The following is a 24,420-nucleotide window of genomic DNA, read 5'->3' as shown; positions in this document are numbered from 1 at the left end:
TAACAAAGATTAATACATATTGTAACAAATGTATTGTTTATTATCCATATTATTAAATGCATTAACGTTAAACTAATGGGACCTTAATATATATACATATAATTAGCGCACTTATTATGAAACATCGTGAACCACAATCCATTGAAAAACACTTTCCTCTATTAGATCCATATTAGTTCAATTTCAAGGGGAATCCTTTTTGTCCACTGTAACATCTCTAATTGCTCATTAGAGCGTCTGTTGCCTGTAGGCCCGCCTCTGATTGGATGAGCTGCTGCCGTCGGCGTCCTCTGATTGGCCACCGCGACCTCTCCGTCGTGCACGCCGTTTCCGGTGTCCGTGTGCGCGCAGGCTCAGTTCGCTCGTCTCCGCTCTTTTATTTACTCTCTCTCATCTAAGATGGCTGTTCGGAGCTCCTGAGTCCCCCGAGCGTAGCGACCGAGGATGCTTGCGCCTCCAAAATCAACTTTCACCCGGCCATCCCTTCCCATGCGCATCCCGTGAGGTGTGGAGGGGACTCTAGCATCGGTACAGCCTCCGAGTGCCCTTTCCATCCGGCTTTAAGCTCTTTAAATCAAGTTGTTTGGCGAAGTCAAGCCCCGCCACTGAGAGTGAGTGAGTGAGTGTCCAAGAGCACTGAACATCCAAATGGCCGAACCGAGAAAAGTGCAGTTTGTCACCCTGTCGGCCCTGGCCGGTGGTCCGGGCGCGGAGGGCAGGAGACGGCGGCTGGAGGAGGACGGAGCCGCCGAGATGAGTTTTGACAGAGAGGGCAGGATGAAGATGATGGGGACCGGGGTGACGACAGCGGGTGACCGCGGGGCTTTGATCGGGAAGAGAGACAGCGAAGAGCCCAAAGGAAAGACAGTACGCCTCAACCTGTGTCTGTCCGAGCCAAACGAGCAGTGTTCCGCCGAGTTTAACTACAGCGAGCTCATCCAGTCTCAACAGGTACAATAACTATCCGGACCACTTTAGAAAAGAGAGTATGCAGTCTAACCTTTGCTTGTTATTATAAAGACACCTCTTGTTTGTTTTTTGCTGAGTTTGCTTATGCATTAGCCTGTTAGCTGAGGAGTTAAAAATAAAGTCCTCTTCAGGGGATCTTCGTCTAAATGGCAAGTGTAACATATGCTATGAGCGAGTGTGAAGTGCGTTTAATTTTTATGAAGTGTCTCTATACTTTATGATTATAAACTTTGGAGCACTTTGTTGAGTATGTGACCTTTGTGGCCCTCAGGCCCTTCTGCGCCCAAGTGGAGTTGAATGAGAGCTGAATTGCTGATAACTTAATTCGAGTGCTGCTCATGTTGCTTTGTAAACCTGCTCTTTGACATATGTCAAGTAATTTTTTGCTAATTAAAAATGTTTTGTAAATGAATAAATTAATGAACGTCACTTTTGAGAAATATAATTAAAATGACTCGCGATAAAAACTTTATATATTGGTCTTCTAGAAAAAGCTGTTTTGTTCTACATGAAGTGGGTCGCCACCTCATGGGTGCCACCATATTAAGATCACATGACCAGCATTTTAAATTTCTACTAATAATATCAATTTTAATGCTACTACTACACAACATGAAAGTGGAGTCAACAGCATCACCAGTTCAAATAGAATCTGTTTTTTGTAAATGTGCCCCGCAATTATATCATCTGCCACTTTGCTTGAGCTCTTTAAACTCTGGTGGATTCTGATTGGCTGTCACTCTTTATTGTTCATTGTCCTGAAAGTGATTCCATTCCTCTGTGTCGTTATCGTTATAGCTGTGGTGTGGACTTCTCTTTTCTCATAAAGTTAGAATGATTATTAAAACTATAGTTAATGTCCTTGGTGTGAATGGGCCTAATGGGATAGTCCACACCAAAATGAATATTCTGTCATTTACTCACCCACATGTCATTTCAAACACAAAAGAAGAGAAAGTTGATAATCAAATAGTTTCGGTTCCTATTTACTGCTGTTGAATGCACAAAAAATACAATGGAAGACAATGGGATTCGAAACAATTTTTGGTGAACTATTCCTTTTAGTGTAAATGGAAAAATAACATGTACAACATCGCAGTCATCAGTGTAATAAAGAATGATTTTGATACAGAATGTATTGCACACATGCTGATCCCCAAATTTGAACTGGAAAAATGTCCAAACTTTTTGGCTCACACGTTTTCCCTCCACAGGCCAAGAAGAATCTACCAAGTTCTAAGTCTTCCCTGGACCCGAAAAATCCCTTTAATGATGATGAGAGAGAACGTATGGAGGTCGAGGTGTTGGCCAAAAAGTTTGAAAGCAAATATGTAAGTATTGCTCTATGATTTTAAGTTGCATTTTAAAATGTGTGGGCACTCAAATGCCAAATGTCACGTTGCCGCTACCGCTGACGTCCTTACAGGGTAACGCAGGGAAAAAGAGGCGGAAAGATCGGATGCAGGATTTGATTGACATTGGCTTCGGCTATGATGAGAGTGACCCCTTCATAGACAACTCGGAAGCTGTGAGTGGGCACTTGCCATGGCAACAGACAGACATCACTATGGAGATGATCGATTGGCATTTAACATGCTGTTTACCAACTCTGCCTCATTGCTCTCTGAACTTAAGGGTGTTTTTCATATTCATGTCAGTGATGGATAGATATATTTAGATTTATGTTATCGATAAGATTTGAAATGTGTGGTTTTGGAGTCGTTTGTTGCATGTTCTGACATCATAGCGGCCTTCAACTTTGACCTAACCTCAGGCAACAAACAGCCTAACACATCTGTAAATCACTGTGTCTTCTTCCTGTCAGTATGACGAGCTTGTACCAGCCTCCCTGACCACCAAGCTTGGCGGATTCTACATCAATACGGGTACTTTGCAGTTCAGAGCTGCCTCTGAATCTGAGGGAGAGGACGGGGGGAAAGATGTAAAATCCAGGGTGAGTTTCCATCGTTTTTGCCAAGTGACCCTTTGTACAACTGGTTATAAATATCCGTCTCGGGTGATCCGATCAGAAGTGGTCAGTTGAGACAGATTGTCGTTTACGTCTGGTTTTATCAGATTAAGGAGCAAAAACCCTTGGTCACATTCGACTACCTTCAGATGTGGTCTGAGTGATCAGATCACAAAACAATTTGGACTCCATTTACACCTCTATTTATAATATCTGTCTCCACTGACCACCTGTGATCAAATCACCACAGATGGATGTTATTACCATTTGAAAGTAGGACCACTAAATGTTATATAGACCTGTTAAAGAAGCAGTTTACCCAAAAATGAAAATTCTGTCAATTTACTCATCCTCATGTTGTTCCAAACCACCTTTATTCATCTTTCAAATACAATTGAAGATATTTTTAATGAAACCTGAGAGATTACTACCCCTCCATTGAAAGTCCATGCATGTAAAACTTCAACTCTTCAAAAACAAGCAGTTTAATTACAAGTCTTCTGAAAAGACATGATTGCTTTAAATGATGCACAGATTTAATGTAGGCTTTTATTCACGTGTAATCATCTACATACATAGACCACATTAAATATGGTAAAGACAGAAGCCCAATCCTGCTTGCTTGATGTACGAGAACCAATGAGGTTTGTTCTGATCATTGTTTCTATTTAAATCAAAGCCTAAATTAAATCTAAAATCTAAAAATAAATCTGAATAAAAAAAATAAATTAAATCAGTTAAACACATAAAGGTTGTCTCTTCTGAAGACTATGAACATTTTAAATTTTTGGCTAAAGTTTTGGTTCTATTGATATGAAGGGAAAGGGTGAGTGATGACAGAATTTTAATTTTTGGGTGAATATCATTTTTACACTGTCTACACCAGACGTATGCTGCGCGATGCAACAAAATCAAACAGAACCCATTATAATCAGTGATGCTGTCTACACTGGATGCGACACGACAAATTCCCCATAGTAAACTGATGCCCCGTTCTTTTTTTGACGTACTTCAAGTGCTTGCACTACTTCCGATACGAATGACTAATGGCTTTGCAACGGTCGCTTTGTTGTGTCCGGTGTGGACAGCTTCTAGTTGCGTCCAGTAGATGTGGTGTAAGAGAGGTGGTGTTTTTCATAAGACCGCATTTTTGATGTGTCTTGGATATGATTGTAGGATTGATGATTGTTTTCTGATTGTAGATGAGAGATGGAGAGGAACCGCTGATAAAAAGAAGGAAGAAGAAAGATGGAACCAGTTTAGAGGAGAAAAAACCCAGAAAGAACAAAGTAGCCAAACAAGGGTGAGGAAAAAGTGCTTTTGTAAATCTGGAACTACAAAAAGTAGTTTTATAAAACAACTACTTGTGTAAATCAGGTCACGTTAGTTTTCTTAAAGGTTAAATGTTTGATTTGCAAGTAAGCCATTTGTAGGCTGAAGTTTATTATTATGAATGCAGGTTTTTTTACCTTATATTTCCTTACAGAGTGTCTGGTCTGAGCCTTCATCGTCCCGAGAAGAAGAAGAGGAAGAAACTGATGAAGGATTCGCTCTGTCTGGCTGCAATGCTCCGCCGTTTCACACGGGAGAAGGAAGATATGCGGAAACGGGATGCCAGTGCGTCTCACTTGGGCCCTGGTCTCACCAGCACTCCCAACTCCAACAACCTACTGCAGAACTCCCACCTCCACAGCAACGCCAACAACAGTGACCTTTCGCTAGCCGACCTGACGGCCGACCCCGCTATGATGACATTGCTTAATTCAGCCAATGAAAGCGAGCTTCAGGATATCATGCGTGACCTGGACTTTAGTTTTTTGGATTCAGGGCCTCAGATGCCCCCACCAGGCAGGGAGAACGGTCAGGTTGGGTTGGGTTCATCATCTGTGCACAAGATTGGAGGAGGGGGACTGAATCGAGGGCAGGCCAGTCTCATCTCTTTTCCACCTCTCCCCGATGGACTTCCAGCCCCCTTGATCAAGCGCATAGAGGACTTACGAGCTGTGAGTCCCGTTTTGGTTATTTTTCTACAGCGCTCGTTTCAGTTAAACGGTGTCATATGAAAAGTCAGATTCTTCTGAAAAGTCGAAACCATACTGAGGCACAAAAATCCATCCTCAGTCCACAAAAAAAATCTACTGATAACACGCTGAAAAAACTGTGTATGTCTCTAATGTTAGGTGACTGAAGTTTATTTTTAACAAGATCCCTTATGATTTCACTCTGATCTTGTCAGTTTTAGTGGCACATTTCAGCACAGCCTGTTTTGTGAATCTCTCACAATGTAATGTAGGATTTGCAGAGAGACTGCTATTGAAGGATGTGGCATTTCAAACTATATTGCAAACCCACAGCCCATGTGTGAGCAAAGCAATGTAGGAGTGTGCACATAGAAGTCTTAGAAATGATGGCTTTTTCTAGCAGACGTGAATGGGAAAAATGTGAATAAAATGTATGAAATGACCTCTTTAAAGCCATTAGAAGTTTAAAGTCCATCCCAGCCTGTTTTGTGAGATCAGATAAATTTATAGAATAAAGGCAACTGAATTTTTTTTGACATAGCTGCCAGTTATATAATCTGCATTACATCTAAATTTAAAATGTTATGCATTAAATGTTTTCACTGGAGGTAAATGCATAGAGGTACAGAGACCAAATAATATGCCCACAAATCCACTTCTCATTTTAAAAACACTTCAGGGACTTCATGTTCTGACAGTAATACCATTTTCCTGCCTAACTTGATATTTGTTTTATTTTCTTTACTCAGGCATCGAGGCAATTTGATCAAGAAGGCAGAAAGAAATTCTTCACTCTGGATATGAATAATATCTTGCTGGAGTAAGTAAAATCTCAGCATGTTCTCATCCACAAAAGTCTATTGTTTCTTGTTGTTGATCATTTTCTTCTCATTCAGTATTGAGCTGCAGGTTCAGGAGCAACCGGCAAATGTGCGTTCGGAGGTGTACTCTCACCTGGAGGCCTTTGTTCCCTGTAACAAGGAAGCACTACTCAAACGACTCAAGAAACTCAGCCTCAACATACAGGTGAAGGACTATACTATAACCAGAATGGTATTTGTTGCTTTCTCACAAATGATAATGATACAAGTAGTGTTGGAGTAGCTAAAGGCCATGACACACCAAGTCGACGTAAAAGAACTAGCAGCGAGGAAAGCCGGCTGTGTTGTCGCTTTGTGTCAGCTGCATCTCGTCCCAAAAGCTGCGCTTGAACACACCAAAAGGACTACAGGCGACTGTCAACTAGCACATGCGTTCTGCATCTGCGTGTAAGGAAATAACTGTTTATATCTGCAGGTATAAATAGTATATATTCGTCATTCATAAAGGAAAACCGAAACTAGGACTGCAGATATACAAACCGTAAACAAAGCAGCGCTTGCTTACCATTTTGAATATCAATCATGCTGATCATTTTCTTCCAGGTGGCTCATATTTTTATGAAAATATTTGCATATTGGAATGTAAGGTACAGATAAGATGACGTAAAATTAGAACACCCTTCTGTCTGTGCCGTTTTGACTTTGCTCGCTTTCATCACTTTGGCTTTTATTCTCATTCTCTGAGGCCCCTAAACACTTGCGGTTATCCTACAAGTCTGCACTTTCGTGACATAACACCGCTCTGAGTGTCGGGAAGAAGTCTGCTGCGGAGCAGGGCGCATATCAACCGCAAAAGGGGCGCTCACAAGCACCCTTCTGAAGCCTAAAATGACAAATGGGACACCCTACAGTCTCATGGGCAGTCATTGTAAATCCACAAGACTGTAAGTGCATATGAAGTGTGCCATTTGGGACAGGGCCTGACTCGGTCGCTAAACTGAACAGCCAATCAGAGCAATCTCTCGCATTGATGGCGCTGACACAGATGGACGCCGATTCAACATGCTCAATCAGCGAAAAACCCTCCAACGAGGTCCGACTAGTGCCGACGGTGCGGAACACCACAAAAACTAGGCCAGCCGACCATCGGCTTGGTGTGTCAGGGCCTTAAAGGGATAGTTCACCCAAAAATAAAAATTTGCTGTTAATTTACTCACCCTCAGACCATTTAAGATGTAGGTGTCTTTTTTTCTTCAGTAGAACAGTGAAGAAGATTTTTAGCCGTGGTCCTTGATGATTCATATAATGCATGTCAATGGCTACCGTCACTTTGGGAGTCAAAAAACAGGCAAAACAAAATTAATACCTGTGGCTCCTGACAATACATTTAGGTCGTATGAAGCGAAACGACTGGTCTGTGCAAGAATCTGAACATGATTTTTAGGATAATTATTACCTGTAATCCACAGCCTCGGCAAAAGGTCATGAGTGCATTCACGACAGTCTGGAGCACGAGCTTCCTGTTGCATGATGTATGTGCGGGAGCTCTAACATTGGGAATCTTTGAAATGTCAATCTTCCCGATTGAAACTGCACAAGTGAACGAAATCTTAATTTTTATATAGATTGCAGCATCCAGGACAAGCACAAGTACCATTTTGATGGACAATACAACAAAAAAAAAAAAATTGTGAAAATTGTGTGAAGACTAACCGAGTGCCCCCTTAAACCATTTCAGTGTAGTTGGATACTTGTTGTTAGTATCTAGTAGTGCAGTAATTTTACAAAAGAGTAGCTTGACTAGTTTAACTACTTTTAATTTATGAGTAGTTTGTAGCAGAAAGACTGTAAGACAGCCTATAGTTCCAAAGTAACTTACCCAACACTGGATACAACTCGCATCTCGCTAATGTGTCTGTGTTTTCCTCTTCTGCAGGATGACCGGCTGCGCACACCCTTGTTAAAGCTCAAACTGGCTGTGTGCAGTGTGATGCCAGAGCAGATCGCCAGATATAACATGGATTGCATGGCAAAAGCTGCGGCTAAGTAAGTAGTAATCTTTCCCAAGTTCCTTACTGCTTTCATGATCTGCTTGTTTAGATTTGTGGAAGAGACTGTAGGGCAAATGGATGACGTTGATATATAGAAAATTCAAATGAGATTCACTGTGTGTATTACAGACAGCAAATAGAAGATGGAGAGAAGAATGGATCCGAGGATGATGATGAAGAGAAACCGGGAAAGAGGGTGATGGGACCAAGGAAGAAGTTCATATGGGATGACAAACTCAGGTTTGGACTTTAACAAGTTAAAATCATTAATAATAAAGCAGAGCACACATCAGTTTTTGTTTAAATGCCACTAATAGGCTGACAATGGCAGAAATTGAGGGTTACCCCATAAACATACATATGTGTCTTGGTTTTCCCAGGACTCTATTGTGTAACCTGGTGCGTGTGAAGCTGAGCTGTTATGAGCTAGAACAGTGCTCTCTGTCTGTGGAGGACTATCTGAAAGCCTTCATGGAGAATGAAGTCAAGCCCCTCTGGCCCAAAGGCTGGATGCAGACCAGGTGTGTGTCTGACTGTGTGCTGGCGTTACCTCCTGCTGGAGAAAAAACATGTAATTTAAAACTTTCCCTGTCTCTTTCAGGATGCTTTTTAAGGAGAGTCGTGCGGTACATGGTCATCTCACTGGCCTGTGAGTAGATCAACCTTTTCATATATATATTCAAGTTTAAGCTTCAAGTTTAATTTATTTATAAAACAACCTTGGTTGACCAAAATTTACACTGTTTGCAATCACCAAATAGAACCTACATTGTGGGGAGTAGAGTCAGTTTGACTGAATAAGCTATCGCCTCTTAAATCAGGAAACTTCATTTTTTTTGCCCATGGCTTATATATAGGGCATATATATCACTGGTGAGTTGCTGATGTGTAAAAAAACATGTAAATTATTTGGCTAAAGATTAGCAATAAAGTGTGCCAGTGGTAACACTAATAGTAATTTATAAACTTTGCCTCCAAATACAGGAAATGTTTCATGAAATGTTTCTTTTTCCTGGTTGGTTTATAAAAATCTGAATGATTTCCTGCAAAATAAAACTGCACATGATGGGATTGTGCATTACTGAAAAGTTTCTACTCATTTGTTTTTATGTTTGATCTGTATTGTAAATTGTAATACATTCTGCAATGTCCCAATTTATCTCTTGAAAAGAGAAAGATTTCTACTGATTTATTGATAAGTTGTATTTCTAGCTCCCTATGTTATAGATATTCTTCTAATTTCAGTTGATGGCAGACATCCTGAAATATAAATAGGGTGTGTGAGTGGTCTCTCATGTCTCCTTGCCTAGAGGACAACACATTTAACCTCATCTTAGTCCAAAGGGACATCCCTTGAACTTAAATTGGTGCCTTTCTATGGCAATGTTGGTTTGAGGGCAAATGTGTTTGACTGTTGTGAAATTGGTGTCTAAATACAAAAATGATCCTAATGGTCCTAAAGTAGGCTTCATGGGATTACATGGAGAATCTCTCTTTTAAGGCCTGTTCATATCAAAACGAATGTTCAGCATTAAAGATCTGTCCAATTTTTGCATGCGAGAACAAAAATGGCAGACTAGCTAAATGAAAATGCATATTTACTCTCTTGACAGTAGGTGGCGCTTATAAAACAAAAAACCCCCCAAAAAAACAGATATACCCCGGTACACAAAGCACTGCTCAACTTTCTGACACCCGTTTGTCATGAAGAAGAAAGGAAGTCAAACAGTATTTAAATATTTTCAAACAGCTGTTGCTACTCACTTTTGCTTGGCAAAATAGGCTGTTCCTGAGCTCCACCAAGTAGAGGTCTGCACAGGAATTTTTCTTTTCTCTTTCAGTCCCGCTTCTGCAATATTCTGTGCTTTCCATTGCTGTTGCATACAACCAAAAAACATTGAGAATATCCAACTCTGCACCTGTAAATCTTTTTATTTTTGTTGCGCAATAGATGAATATACCTTAAAACCTGAAGTAAATTGGAGTTACTTTTTATTTTTAGATATTTATATTTATCCCACAAATCATTTCTTTCTCTGCCTTTCCGAGTGCATCTCTCATTTGGCCAGTTTTATTTGCAGTGCAATGGAGTGGAAAAGAGATAAAAACACCAGTCCGTACAAAACTTAAGATGCATTGGCAGCATGCAAGAGTTTGTGATGGTCTGAACAGATGCATTAACATTCAAATTGCAGTGTTTATCGGACCGAATATTTGTCTTGATGTGGACAGGCCTTTAAACTTCTCCAATATTGTTGAATATTTTTTAATGCCGCATTGTGATTGGTGAATTGTTTTTTCAACAGTGGCAAGAAAAGAATTGTTCCACCCCCAAAAGCTGCCAAAATTACGGTATTAAAACTGAACTACATCATTATGTCTGTATACTCAAATTCAACAGTTTTATTTGTCCTCCTGTTGACTATGATGAGATTTCTAAGCTCTGTATTTTCTGTCATTCTACCCCTTGATCTGCTCCAGGACGTGGGCTGGACACAGAGACCTGCTCCAGGTGTTGGATCCACCTCTGCCTCGCCTGCCTTACCTGCCCCAGGGTGCAGACCACCCTCCTCTCCCTCTGAACCCATCTGCCTCTCGGATTCACTGGACGAGGATCTGGCGGCAAACTCTCTGGACTCCATTTCCCAGGCTCTCGCTCTCCTCAGTAATGCTGCCAAGGGCCTGACGCCAAACAACGGCATTCCCGCCGCCTCTTCTCCCAATGTCCCCGGATCCTCAACTGGAGTCAGCCACTACTCTTCTCCTCTGTCACATTCCACCCTGTCAGGAAAAATGGAGCCTTCTGGTATCTCTCTGGTGAATATGAGCAGTCTATCTACCTCTCCTTCCCTCTCCACTCCTCTCACCTCATCTCCTTCAGCTTCCATGCGAGGCGAGACCTTTGGGATGCTAAAGGATGGCGGGCCTGTGCAGAGACACTCGGGAACACCAACTCACAGAGCTGGCATTTCAGGAATGAACACCGCACAGTCTGCAAAACCCCGTCCACCCCCTACCGCCTCGCCCCTCTTGCCTCCTCAGCAGAGGCCATTTGGGACGATGGGAGTGAAGCTGGTTCAGACTCCGCCTCCTGTTGGACAAGCGAAAAACTGCGCTAACAAATCCGGTACTGGTACCGTGGTTTCCCAGCAGCCTCGTATGAATGCTCATCCTTCACAGATGAGCCCTCAGCAGTCTCCCCCTCCTACTCCTTCCTCTCCTTCCACCCTGCTGTCACAGACCAAGACGACCTCTATCCCACACAACCAGTCAAACTTCATCACGCCCATGCAGGCCACGCTCACTAAGTCTTCCCACAGTAGCAGCTCTCCCATCATCAAACTCACACCGCGACCCCCTGCTCCAACTCCTCCTTCATCCTCGCCCTCTCCTTCATCAACTCCCTCTCTTGCCCACCCCAGACCTCAAATTATCCCCAGCTCGCACCAGTACAGCCCCAAGAGCCCGGCCTTTAGGCCACCGTTTACTGCACAAGGAACTGGAATCGGAGTCAAATCCGGATCAGGACAAGCCAGTTACAGTTTTGCAGGTGGACACAAATCCACCAGTCCGCCTGGCGGTGGAGCAAACAACACCAACACCACCCCGATGGCCACACCTATGTCTGCAGGGTGCCAGAACAGTAGCCCCTCCCTTTCAGCAGTACCAGCCAATCACAGCCAGCGGCAGAGGCCAGTGGGAGGAACTAGTCAGAGTGCCAAGTCTTCAACGAGTCGGGCATCAGCCATGACCCTGCCCTCTCCTCCTGTCTCCTCTCATCTGTCACAGGTGAGTCCAGCAGCCTCAATCACTCCAAACCTGCGCATACAAAATGTCGAGTCATGCAAAACCTGTTTCTGCACGCTTGCTCTAAGTGGTCGCACTTTACATTATGCATTTGGCAGCTGTTTTTATGCAAAGTGACTTCAGTAGTTGGTCGCTTAGTAGATCAGTATGTGTTCCCTGAGAATGAAATCTATTACTTTGGCATTGTTAGTACTATGCTTTAAGTCTTTATTTTCTTATTGAACCTTTTCTAAGCTGCTTTTAAAATATAAAAAAAAAAAAAAAAAAAGGAATATTATTGATGTGATATTGCAATTGTGACATTGCAAAGTGTTTCATCTGCCATTTTCTTTAAAGAAATTACATTTCATCATAACTGATTAACAATAACAGACGGTGACTTAGAATTTATGCAGACTCTTTTTACAGTCTCTAAAAACTATTTAGAACTGACTTTAGTGTAAGTAAACAACAGAACTGTTGCTAATGTTTTCACAGTTCCACAATGAATGTTCTGTAGAAGTATTTTGAGTCTGTTTTTCTTTGAGTGATCGGAGTCAATACATAAATGAAATTACATTAAATCTTTGAATGAATTTAATTTTCCTGGGAGCAAATGTAGGTGCCTGTATTGATGTTACAATTGTATTTAGAACAGAGGATTGGCACATACATTATTGTTCGAAAGTTTGGGATTTTTTTTTATGTTTTTGAGTGTCACCAGGCTGCATTTATTTAATCAAAAATAAAGTAAAAATAGCAATATTGTGAAATCTTACTACAATTTAAAATATCTAATTTACATTTTAATATATTTTAGTAGTGTAATTTATTCCTCTGATGGTAAAGCGTAATTTTCAGCATTTCTTATCAATGATAAACAGTTGGTTAATATTTTTGTGGAAATTGTGATACTTTTTGTTCAGGATTCTGTGAATAGAAAGTTCAAAAGAACATTAATTTCAAATATTATTTTTACGTAGTTACAAAAAATTCTCTCAGTTTTGATTCATTCAGTTCATCCTTTCCGAATAAAAGTATTAATTGGTTCGGCACAGCTCGGCTCGCTTTACTTTCGGTTTGCTTTTCCACTGCAGTTCCACTTCAAAGTGGGTGTGATTATAGACATTGTGTAGCCCTGCCCCTTTCAGCGCTGTGCTTGTTGTATTTCCACAGCGATCTTACTTATTTATGAATGAACTGCTCGTTTTAAAATCTTCCCGGTTTACCGACATTTGTTAAGACATCTGCTTAAAAAATTACAATGCTCATGATAACTTCTGTTAACTCCTACATTAAGTAAATCCACTTCACCAGCTAATTATTCTTTGATAGCAATGCTATAGAAATATACAGAGCTACCGCAAAAACGGACGTTCTAAGACAAAATTCTAAAGATGGCTGCGCGCACGTTTCTCTGGCACATAAGGTCTATAGACTGATCGTTATAGTTGCGCCGCCTCTACCAGAGATCGTATTATTATAGGGAGATAAGAGGGTCTGTATCTCTTACCATTGGAGCAATATTGCGTAATGGCTAACTTAATCACATGTGGCCCCTCTCAGCCTATTGTGTCGCTGTTCAAAACTCCTCCCTGCGTATTGCCAGTTAGCATTAGCCGTCAAGTACAGGTCTCTGCAGGACGTTAATGATTGCTGGGCGAGGCCATAAACAGGGGGGCATTTTTGAGAGCGTTACCTGATTTGCCCACTTCAGAGTGTGGGTAGGGTTTAGGGGTGGGGTCAGGTGAAGGGGATCATTTTCATTGCATGATATATAAACACCCACCAGTTTGAAAACACCCACAAATACAGAAACGCCCACTTTTGTTCCACAGAGACCTCATACTCTTTGCCGTTACGCTTTTTTGGCTAAAGGTTGCAGGCTTGCCTTCCAGTGGCTTTGCCTCTACTCTTTTACTCTTAGACGGTTTACTCCTATTAGTTATGAATGGGAGAAACTGCAACGCACAATATGGCGGAATACGTCCCGCCTTCTAAGTAAAAGAGCCAATCGTTGATTGATAAAGTCATTGCATCACTGCAGCTGCCGTTAGAAGCTCCGGTTCCCATAGAAACCTGAGACTCACGCATAGGACTGCACATGCGCATTGGCTGGTCTAGCTTGAAAAAATAAGCTTTTTTTAATACTATTTGAGCATAAGAAACATTTATGGGACAGTTCATGTCAGATTTTGCTGCTGATTTGAATATGTTATTTAATTGTGAGTTTTTGAGATTTCTGGATTCCCCCATTCAAATAGATAGGACTTGGTCTTGGATGCCTGAAATAGCTGCCCGGAGGTGTTGCAAATATGGCCGCCGAGTGAACAGACTTTCCTTGAAAGGGACTTTGCCACGATACAGCCATTTCTTTTTTCAAGTTGTGTGTGACGGTGGTTTAAAGCAAGTCCTTTCACGAACAAATAATACTGCGGTGGCTGTTACTGACTATTTAAATTTAGTGGGTTTGGTGTCTCGTGTTTCAAATCCAATGACGCTGGTAGTGACAATTCTCTCTGACCAATCAGTGATCTACAGTGTTTACACGTCACATTTAGTATCACGCGTAGGCATGCTTGGAAACTCAACCGAGGTGGCACTATTTAAGCAAGCCGTACCGTTCCGTACCGAGCCGTCCCAATGCAGTGGAAAAGCACCATTACAGTAATTTTAAATGGTAGTGTAGTTTAATCTGCATGATGCATATATTTAAAGATTTGGAAAAATACCACCTGTATCCTCTGTGGGTACCTTGTGTCACACAACCTTTCACCGTATTTGTGAATAATTTCCATAAAATAATTTTTAAAACTTTCCAAACTCACAGACCCTACAATAGAAACGAGCGAGTTTGTCTGAGAAAAGGGACGGACGACAATAGTTGCTAAGTTAGAATTTGTCAGTGACAGTTTTGAAGCAGGGCTTAGCCAAAGATCATTTGTTTGTGAAAAATTGTTTGCAAATATACTATCAATTTTGCTATTCAGTTTATTCAGATGCCAAAAAATTCATTCAGGTATCTAAACCTTTTTCCCCCCAGTATTTTCTAACCATTAATCAAGCCCTTTTTCCTTCAGGTGTCTTCATCTTCAGGAAGTAACCTCTTGGGCTCGGTGCCCCCCTCCCTCCCCCTGGGTTTTGGGATGCTCGGGGGTCTAGTGCCTGTTTCTTTACCCTTCCAGTTCCCATCGCTCCTCAACTTCAACCCCACAGGCCCTGGAGTTCCTGGCTGCAGCAACATGGGGGCTTCACCCGCTACCAACTCAGGATACACCCTGGCCCAGAGTGAGTGTCTTCACCCTCAGCGGAGCCACGCTCATGTGTGCTGTGCTTCTGTTCACGTGTATTGTGTTTGCCTGTGTTTATGTAATGTGGCTAGAGTTTTTCTGTCTCCCCCTAATCTGTTTTTTCAATTTTCCTTCTTCCTCTTTCTCCACATCACATCCTGTTTTGGTGCTGCATTTCTGCCATCTCATTTGTTCCTGGATTGCTGTGCACTGTGTCCCTCTTTCTTTCCACCTGTCCTGCTGTCCCCCAGATCTGTTTAAGAGTCTGCAGCCAGGGTCTCAGGTTGCTCTACCTCCTCACTTGCAGCTTGCTTTCTCAGGTAAACGCTGCAAAAACCCTCCGCCTCACTGTCGCTCTCTCTTAGATTTAGGCTGTTGATGTTGACCCTCCCTTTACTCCCCTTTGCTTGTTTAAAGCCCTTTTTGTGTTTCATTATTGCGATATTAACTCTGTTCCAAAACCTAGTGAACTGATCGCTGTCTACATTGGCAGCTACCTTCTAAGGGAACTCATGTGACTGATTCGAAACCCTCTTTGTGGGCCGCAACTCTGTTAACATTAAGTGTGGCACCTGTTTACGCCTGGTCACGTCAAGTGTTTTTACTGATCAGATAGCTTATCAGATTTGTTAAAACTGTTCCATTTACATTTGGCTACATAAGTGCGTCTGCCAAGCTAATTTAAATCCAATCTTCAATTCCTGCGCTATATGCAAATTTAGGAGCTCAATACAATGAAAACAACAGATGAGCTGCATTTTATTTATCATCAGCTAATTTCAAAATCAAACACCACCGCAGAGAGAGCAGCATCAGCGCCGATTAAATCATTTAGTCTCACTACTTTTAATGAAGATGACTGTGTGTTGAGCTTCAGGACAAGATGCCGAACTTTCATTTTCTTTTGCAGCAGTTTGTGCGTCGGTTTGCTGAACAGATACTCAGCTTCTCCTCTGTGGTGAACCATACAGTATCTGCAGCGATGTGTGTTGCAGTAGCGCTGTCATATCTATAACATGCTCTCACATGTTTATTTTTTTTTTTTTACCATTTTGGGAGGAATAAAATTTTCATATACATGTACCACATGTGGTTTCAACAACCAGATGCATTTACACTTGTCCAGTTTCGTTTGGAATCAAACCAGTGATCGGATTTAAATCCGTCTCAGAAGCGTTTTGGAGGGCATTTACACCAGCCTTTTTCACAATCAGATAGCTATCCGATCAGAGAAAACGCATGAAGTGACCAGGTGTAAACAGGCCCTACGCTGTGTCCTAACCATATGCGGTGCGATAAGATTCCAGCAACAAAACAACTTATCTGTCCACACGTGACTATGAGATGTGTTAAAGTCAATCAAAAATCACAGCTAATCAGGAGAACGCGTGGGCGGGCTCTATCTGCAAGCTCCCGGCACTCGCAATGAAATGGATAAGTACATAATCAAATTCATGAATATTACACCTTTTAACATTATTAAAAATACTTACTGAGTTACTGAAATGTTTTGTCATAGAATATACTTTTCAGTTCACAATGACAGTTTGAATGTTCTTGTTTCCTTTCATTTATTTTGAAGATCTGAGGTGAATTGTCCGTTGTTGCTTTCAGTACGGCTGTAAAATACACAAATGATATTCAAACTCACATTAGACGCTTTTAACATTAAATAAAGCACATAAACGGTACCTGAGATCATTGCCATACTTTGTGTTATTGGTCCAGCCACAACGTTGCAGAAAAATAGAAACTGTTTCTAAAAACAGAATCATCACTTGCCACTGTCACGGCTAGTTAGGACAAAACTTAAAGGGATAGTTCATCCAAAAATGAAAATTATCCCATGATTTGCTCACCCTCAAGCCATCCTAGGTGTATATGAATATCTTCTTTCAGAAGAACACAATCGGAGATATATTTAAAAATATCCTCCAAGGTTTATAATGGTTGTGAATGGGGGGCTGCATTTTATGGATGGATGCCAAAAATAATGCATCCATCCATTAAAAAAAAAAAAGTAATCCATACGACTCCAGTGGGTTAATAAAGGCCTTCTGAAGCAAAGCAATGCATTTTTGTAAGAAAAATATCCATATTTAAAACTTTATAAATTCAAATAACTATCTTCCGGTAGACGACCGTACGCAGAATGCGCAAGTCGACTTGTATGATGCAGGATGTTGGAGTTTTGTAAGCTCAGACGCCTCTCACGGTTCACACAAATAGGGCTGTGCAACAAATTTAAGCTCCTCTTCTCTTATATCAAAATCCTCCAACATTTCTCTTTAAAAACAATCGTTTTAGTCTTATAATCTGTGACCAGTGATTTGTTTTGCTCTATCCTCTGAGCTTCCGCGTTCGTCATTGTGTTGTGCGTCAGGTCAAAGGATACTCTTCCAACGCAAATCGACTTGCACATTCTGCAAACGGTCCTCTGCCAGAAGCTAGTTATTTGAATTTATAAAGTTTTAAATATGGATATTTTTCTTGCAAAAAGGCATCGCTTCACTTCAGAAGGGCTTTATTAACTCCCTGGAGTCGTATGGATTACTTTTTTTTTTTTTTTTTTTTTTTTTTTTTTTTTTTTTAATGGATGGATGCATTATTTTTGTCTTCAAAATGCAGCCCCCCATTCACAACCATTATAAACCTTGAAGGACTAAAGATATTTTTAAATATATCTCTGATTGTGTTCATCTGAAAGAAGATAGTCATATACACCTAGGATGGCTTGATGGTAAGTAAATCATGGGATAATTTTCATTTTTGGGTGAACTATCCCTTTAACTTGGAAAATATACTTTTTTTATTGCGCGTCGCGTCTGGTTAGGACACGGTGTGGTGTCTCATAAAGGACTCTACTAAGGCTGGGTATTGACTCAGAATTGACACATTCGATTCCAATTCACAATCGATTCATTTTAAAATATTTCAGGTGTATACATTTCAGTTTTTCTTAAGGAAAAATCTTGGTTACACTTTAGGATTCCACAATAAGATAAGTTAACTTTAGTTAACATATTAACAATGAGCAATGCACTTGTTACAGCATTTATTAATCTTTTTGTTCATTTAATAAAAATACAACTGTTCTCTGTTAGTTCATGTTAGCTGAGGTCCATTAAATATGAACAAATACAACTTCTTGATTTTAATAATGTATTAGTAAATGATGAATGAACATTTAAATAAATTAATATGAACAATTTTCTGTCAAATATCAAATAAAATGTATTCTTGTCTTGCCTTTATTATCCCATCTTAATTCACAAGCTAAGGCCAGAATCCTTCTCACTGGTTACGGTTTGGAACAGAAACGTTGCTCAGGTTGGCAGCTCTCTAGGGTTTGGAACAGATCATTTGTTCTGTCATTTGAAATGCAGATTTTGTACTGAACTGAAATCCTTTTACTGCACCATGACCGAAGAGTTTGTCTTGATTTTCTTCAGATGCAAACCAAAGTCAGGGGGGAGACACGAAGAGGAAGTCCCACTGACCACCAGAACCAGAATGTACAATTCGACACCATTGGTGACGGATGTTTTCAGCTGCTCAGATTCTCAACTGAAGAGTTCGAATTGTGGATCGACACCTACTGCGCTTTCATTCAGATGGAACTTCATTAACTACCCTTCTTCAAATAATGTCATTCTGCTTTTAATCGATCAGTGTTCTAGATGATTGGAGTGAGCCGGGCGCTTTTTAATTTTTTTGTTCGTCAACATGTTTACACAAGACCTTAATCACTGTGGACATAGAGCTAGAAGAAGTGAGAGGAGTACGAGACAAAGCAACATAATTTCTATTTAAGTTCATGTCGGCTGGAAACGTGCATTCCCGTGTTTATTTTCTTAGTAGATTTTTGTTAAGCTCCTAAAGGGATGTGATAGTCCAACCGTTTCCTTCTACAGACTGTTAGAATAGTAGCTGTTAATAATACATATGGGTAAATTATTTATAATTTTTTGACAGGGACATATTATGATGTTTAAGTGTATTAGTAGAATAAAATGGGTATGTATATAAAATATACATAAATATTATGTGATATATTTTCTTTCAAGGTCAGTATGTATGATCTGTGCGTGCAGATGTCTTGCTGTCTTTGGTGCTGCGTATCTCACTGGACCTTGTGAAAGAAAAAAAACATTCTTTTATGGATGAATGAATCATGTGTGAAAGCTTTTCATAGAGAAAAATTATAAGATTATAGCCTACTTGAACTTTCAGTTTAGTTTTGCTTAATATCAGTACAAGAACTCCCAAGACTTTCAATAAAACGCCTTAGTTTGTAAGTTTGAATAACTATGCAGGATTGTAAATGCTTCAATGCAAAGTAAGCTATTGCTTAGAACTCCACTTTTAACCATTAGTTGTGTTTGTGTGTTTTCTGAGTGGAGAAGATTCTTTTGTGTGTTTGATGGGTTTGTCTTACTACATCTGTCTAGTCTCTTCTGCCCTAATACCTCACTGGACAGTTAGTTCTTCCTTCAGTGTCTCTGTTCCATTTCATCCTGTGTCATCACCACTTCTTTCACTAAATATCCTTCAAAATGTCTCACCTGCATCTTATGACTGTGTTAAAACGAGAAATGGCACCAAAGATGACAGCATTCGCTCAGAGTTGACAAGCAACCGGTCAGGTGTCTGTTTGTGCTCGGTGTAACATCTTGTAACTATTTGTTGGCCAACCTAAATGTGTGGTCTCTGGTTGTCTCTGTGGATGTTGTGATGGACAGACTTTTAAAATGGAATTTTATATATTGCTTTGTTTTATTTTCTAAAATGCTGAATTGGGTGGGCCTGATTTCAACTGATGCTCACCTTGAGAAATTCTTATTTGGGTAGATTATTTTTGTCATGGTTCTGGAATTAAAATACTGTCATTTTTGTTTCAAGTACAAGCTCTAAAAATTAATTCAATAAAAAAATTGGCAGAGGTGGTGATAATGTTACTAGCATAACCGAGGACTGCATTAGTTTACAAGACTTTAACATTCATGGTCAATCAGTATATCAGCCAGGATGATTCATTACGCTACTTGGCCATTTTGAAGTTGGCAGCCTTCACTATCTGTAACCTTATGAATGAACAGCAGGTACAAATACACATTAAGGTTAAATTCAGTAAATAACCCATTAAATTGTGCATATACATCAATATATATTTATATATCTGTGTGCGCATATGTATATATATATATATACACACACACCACATATATATATAATGTTATATACAAACAGATATATGTCCATATAGACATGTTTATACACACACACACACATACATATATATGGACATATCTGTGTTAACAGTATATACACATGGCGTGTGAATGTATATATTTTATATATATAAATATTAGGGCTGTTTAAAGTGATTATCGTGTCCAAAATAAGAGTCTGTTTACATAATGTGTTTGTTGTGTATAATTATTATGTATATATAAATACACACACATACATATATTTATTCATATATTTCTTAAATATATACATTTTTAGATATTATATATAAATATAATTTATTTTATATAAATAAGATATTTTTCTTAAATATATACATGAATGTGTTATATATATAAAATTATACACAACACATAATACGTAAACACAGACTCTTATTTTGGACACGATAATCATGATTATCTTTGAACATACATTACATATATATATACACACACACACACATGGGTCAAAGGGTTTTCAAGCGTTAAGTGTAATACAGCTATGAATTGTTTTTCAAGACATCAGAATCGGTCCCATTTCATTTTTTCTTTTTTCTGAGCAATAACTAAATATACATTTTTACCATGACTTACAGAAGACACCCACTCAGTCATTCAGTGTAACAATCTTGTCAGGGATATTTACAACAAAAAATGCTAAATTAAAGACTAATTACTTTTACCCCAAATGCTAATTACTTGTAATGTTACACTTTTAAACATTTCTTTTATATATTTTAATACACACAGGTGAGAATAAGTATGTTTTTTCAATTTTTACATAAATATAAGTCTTAAACTGAATGACAATAGAACATTATTTCACCCACATTTTGACATTTTATTCTCCCAAAACTTATTTGAAAGCTTAAAAGTAGACATTTTATTTGCATTTAATGTGCTTTCTATGTATGTAAAATCAATTTTGTAAATTTCTATTGATGCTGACATGTAAATATCTTTGACCCACATACATATATATTTTTAATGCTTGCTATACACGTGTGTGTGTGTATATATATATATGTGTATGGGTACAATATATACCCATACATATATACATGTGTATAGCAAGCATTAAAAAAATTCCACATTGTTTAACCACTATTTAACATATGATACTGTAATGAACACTCGTCACCCTCTTTTATTTCAATAAGAAATGAAGAGCAACTTCAAAAACAGGAAAAAAAAGCATGCTGCTTCTACAATGAATGTTTTATTTTTTCCTTTACAAAACTCACTGTCATCTAGAAATAGTTACAGTATACAAGAGAAAAACAAGAGGAGAGACATTTGCAGTTGAACGCCTGGTTGTCAACAGCCAGTCCAATAACAGAAGTGATAATATAGCAATAATAATGATAACTGCAATAATAGTAACTAGATCATGGATGATAAAGCTTTAAACCAAATGAAATCACACTTGCTCCTCGCTGCCAGAGGCAGAGGCTTCTTCACATCAAACCATCTTTAACACTGATTTCCCTCAGATCTTCATGAGAATACAAGGGATAGGAGACCTATATACTGGATATGATTCATAGCACAGTAAAATACAAAAGAACAACAAAAAAAGGGTTACATAGCATTTTTATTTCAATTGCCTTCAGCCAGTTTTGCCTTCATGTTAGCGTTTCTTCATTACGGATACGTGACATACTTTCATGGATGTTTTCTAATTAGTGTCTAAGGCACTTTAAGAAACACGTCATTAAATGCTAACAGTGAAACATGTTAGTACGGTTTCTCTTAATACTACTAGTGTTCAAAGCATCCCATCCACAGCTAAACTCAACGTCTTTAAAGAAGATGCTCTTGAGTTTACGAAAATTCAGTGAAGTGCCTGTGAATTATCGTGTTCAGTATTTCCAGTTGCTTTCAGCGCTGATGAATGAGATCTCTCACTGATGTCTGGACCTAACCGAAGCGCTTCAATCGTCTTTATTTTAAGTTTCAATCCACTTCCTTTGGTGGCTGTATTCACTTGTAGTGTATCTAATAGAGCAGCTGGATTTGAGAAGTACCATCATTCTGTCACATATAGGGGGAAAATAACCATAAAGAGATTACATATGTAAAGGCGTGTAATGCTTCATCTTGGCATGCATTTGCATCCACAATACTTCATATTTCCTTTCCAGTTGAAGTGGCCTCGTATGGCTTTTCTTACAATGTGCAGTTAAAAGCGATTCGCAGTTAGATCCGAATTCTTAAAACACATTTGTCAGCTGAATCTCCCAAATAAGATAAAACAGGCCTCGAGTTAAATGAAGATCGATCACTAACACAGTCACCTGCCGTATTTATTGTGTTTTAACTATTTAATGTGTTTAAATGGTAATGAGATGCTGAAGTGAGCAGCTTTTTCACAGTTTTTTTCTTTTCTGGTCCGTTTCAGATCCGGTCCAGTGCCACAGGACATTTTTTTTTTTCTTTAAATGTTGGCTTGTAGCGAACGAGCAGCACATGCATCTCAAATCGACCCAGAATCTGCAGAACGTGTTTATCTGGAGAACTGCACTGTACAACTAAGATCCGATCTGTCACATTTGCTTAGCTAGCTGATGGTTTTACATCATTAAACTAACGCTCTTATGAATGAGCATATTCATGTACACAAAGCAAACTCTGATGTTTGAAATGCACTTGTACTTCTAGTGTGTTCTGTCGTGAGCGCAGTATTTTGTAGTCTACAGTTGCGGGAAAACACTAATTGGTGTGTCTTAAAGCATCTTGTATTGAGAACAAGGCAGAGTTGATGCTCTTTTGGTAGGGTGGGGATAGAAATGTAGGGCTGAGGGTAGCTTATGTCTGAGTGAGTATGTGGAAGTGTTAATGTGTGTGTGTGCGCGTGCGTGTGCATGTACATTGCTCACTGGTCCTCTTTCTGTACCGCTGACCCCACGTAGCTAAAGGAGAAGAAGAATGAGGTGCTGCAAGGTGTCATTTTAGAGAGGAGGAAGCAGTGGGGCAGGATGAACACATGAGGGCGCTGTGCTCTATTCCGCTTGAGCCGGCTGGTTCTCGTTCAGGTCGCTGGCCTTGCTGTCTGCATCATCGTCAGACAATTCTCCCTCCATCTGCAGCTGCCTGCGCCCAGAACGGCTTGATGAGAAGCTAACAGGACCTCCTCGCCTGCAGGAGAGAGCCATCAGGGCATTAGAGGGACCCCAACCCACTGTTACTTTAGTATTATTTATATACTACGAGAGGATTTATTCATACTTTGAATTGGCTTTTACTTTTATATTTTCATTTTAATTTGAGCAATTTTTTATATTTAGCATTCATTTATTTTTATTTCAGTTTTAGTAATTATTTTATGTGCTTTTGTCATTTTTGTATTTTTTATATTTCTGTTTAGCATTCATTTATTTTTATATAATTTTTAGTAATTTTGTTATGTACTTGTCATTTTTATTAGTAATATCAGTTTTTTTTTTCTTCATTTTTAAAATTATTTTTAGCATTTTTTATATTTCAGTTTTACTCATTTTATGTGCTTGTGTCTTTTATTAGTTTTTTTTTTTTTTAATATTTCTATTTACTATTAATTTATTTGAATTTTCATTTTAGTAATTTTGATGTGCTTTTGTCATTTTTATTAGTTTTTAATCAATGTCTATTTAAATTTAATTTTCTATTTGAATTTTAGTAATTTTGTTGTGCTTTTTTTCATTTTTTTTTAATTATTTTTCATATTCTTTTTAGCATTAAAAAGTTTTAGTAATTTTAGTACTTCAACTTATTTTGGTTAAGACAAATTCTAATTTTCGTTTAAGTATTTTAAGTGTATTTTTTCCATCTAATATTTATATTTTATTTAATTTTAGCTTTACTTCAATTTCTGAAAATGATTTTTAATAGCTTTAGTTTTAGGTAACAGTTACAACACAGACCCAACCAATGAATGTACAATTTATACAACAATGAATGTACAATTTATACAACAATCAGTTCTGGTCCACCAATTAGATCGTCATTCTAATAGTGCTGCTATGGGACTGTACTGTTTTACTGCTTACAGGACTTCGTTTTTTTTAAGGTTGATCCAGCTTTTTTGGATCCATTTTGTCTCTGAAATTGCAGTGAATATCAGCTCAGCTGACCACACTGACAGTCTGACCATTTGCTGCTTCATTATTAAACTGTAGGACATGATATGAAGGCACAAATAAACATACATGTTGATACAAGGATCTAAAGTATATCAATATGTGAATATATCAGTTTTTCGAAATTGAGATTTATACATCATCTGAATAAATAAGCTTCC

General features: G+C 39.0%; 2 protein-coding genes across 6 annotated transcripts in view; one reads left to right on the top strand and one right to left on the bottom strand.

Annotated features, from left to right (window-relative positions):
* Window positions 1-301: 301 nt before the first annotated feature.
* Window positions 302-19,865, top strand: ubn2a (ubinuclein 2a). 3 transcript variants are annotated; one of them, XM_051896896.1, is made up of 17 exons: window positions 303-951; window positions 2,184-2,300; window positions 2,396-2,497; window positions 2,795-2,923; window positions 4,141-4,241; window positions 4,425-4,941; window positions 5,709-5,779; window positions 5,856-5,985; window positions 7,717-7,826; window positions 7,961-8,071; window positions 8,212-8,352; window positions 8,433-8,480; window positions 10,138-10,183; window positions 10,313-11,620; window positions 14,698-14,905; window positions 15,159-15,227; window positions 18,360-19,865. In XM_051896896.1, exons 1-17 carry the CDS (start codon window positions 649-651, stop codon window positions 18,404-18,406), a joined length of 3,558 nt encoding a protein of 1,185 aa, XP_051752856.1. In that variant the 5' UTR covers window positions 303-648; the 3' UTR covers window positions 18,407-19,865. The 3 variants fall into 3 exon arrangements, with proteins under 3 accessions (XP_051752858.1, XP_051752856.1, XP_051752857.1); XM_051896898.1 differs by lacking the exon at window positions 2,396-2,497 and having other exon boundaries at window positions 302-951; XM_051896897.1 differs by lacking the exon at window positions 15,159-15,227 and having other exon boundaries at window positions 307-951.
* A 1,475-nt stretch (window positions 19,866-21,340) lies between these two features.
* The window catches only part of myh10 (myosin, heavy chain 10, non-muscle), a 68,923-nt gene continuing 65,843 nt past the window's right edge, over window positions 21,341-24,420 (bottom strand). For all 3 annotated transcript variants that reach the window (XM_051896218.1, XM_051896217.1, XM_051896219.1), the window contains one exon: window positions 21,341-23,279. In XM_051896218.1, coding sequence (XP_051752178.1) covers window positions 23,144-23,279 — 136 coding nt within the window. In that variant the 3' untranslated portion in view covers window positions 21,341-23,143. The remainder of the gene's footprint in view (window positions 23,280-24,420) is intronic.

The sequence above is a fragment of the Ctenopharyngodon idella genome, chromosome 6 (assembly GCF_019924925.1).
Source record: "Ctenopharyngodon idella isolate HZGC_01 chromosome 6, HZGC01, whole genome shotgun sequence".
Classification (NCBI taxonomy): Eukaryota; Metazoa; Chordata; class Actinopteri; order Cypriniformes; family Xenocyprididae; genus Ctenopharyngodon; species Ctenopharyngodon idella.
This window is presented reverse-complemented; position numbering and strand designations above follow the sequence as displayed.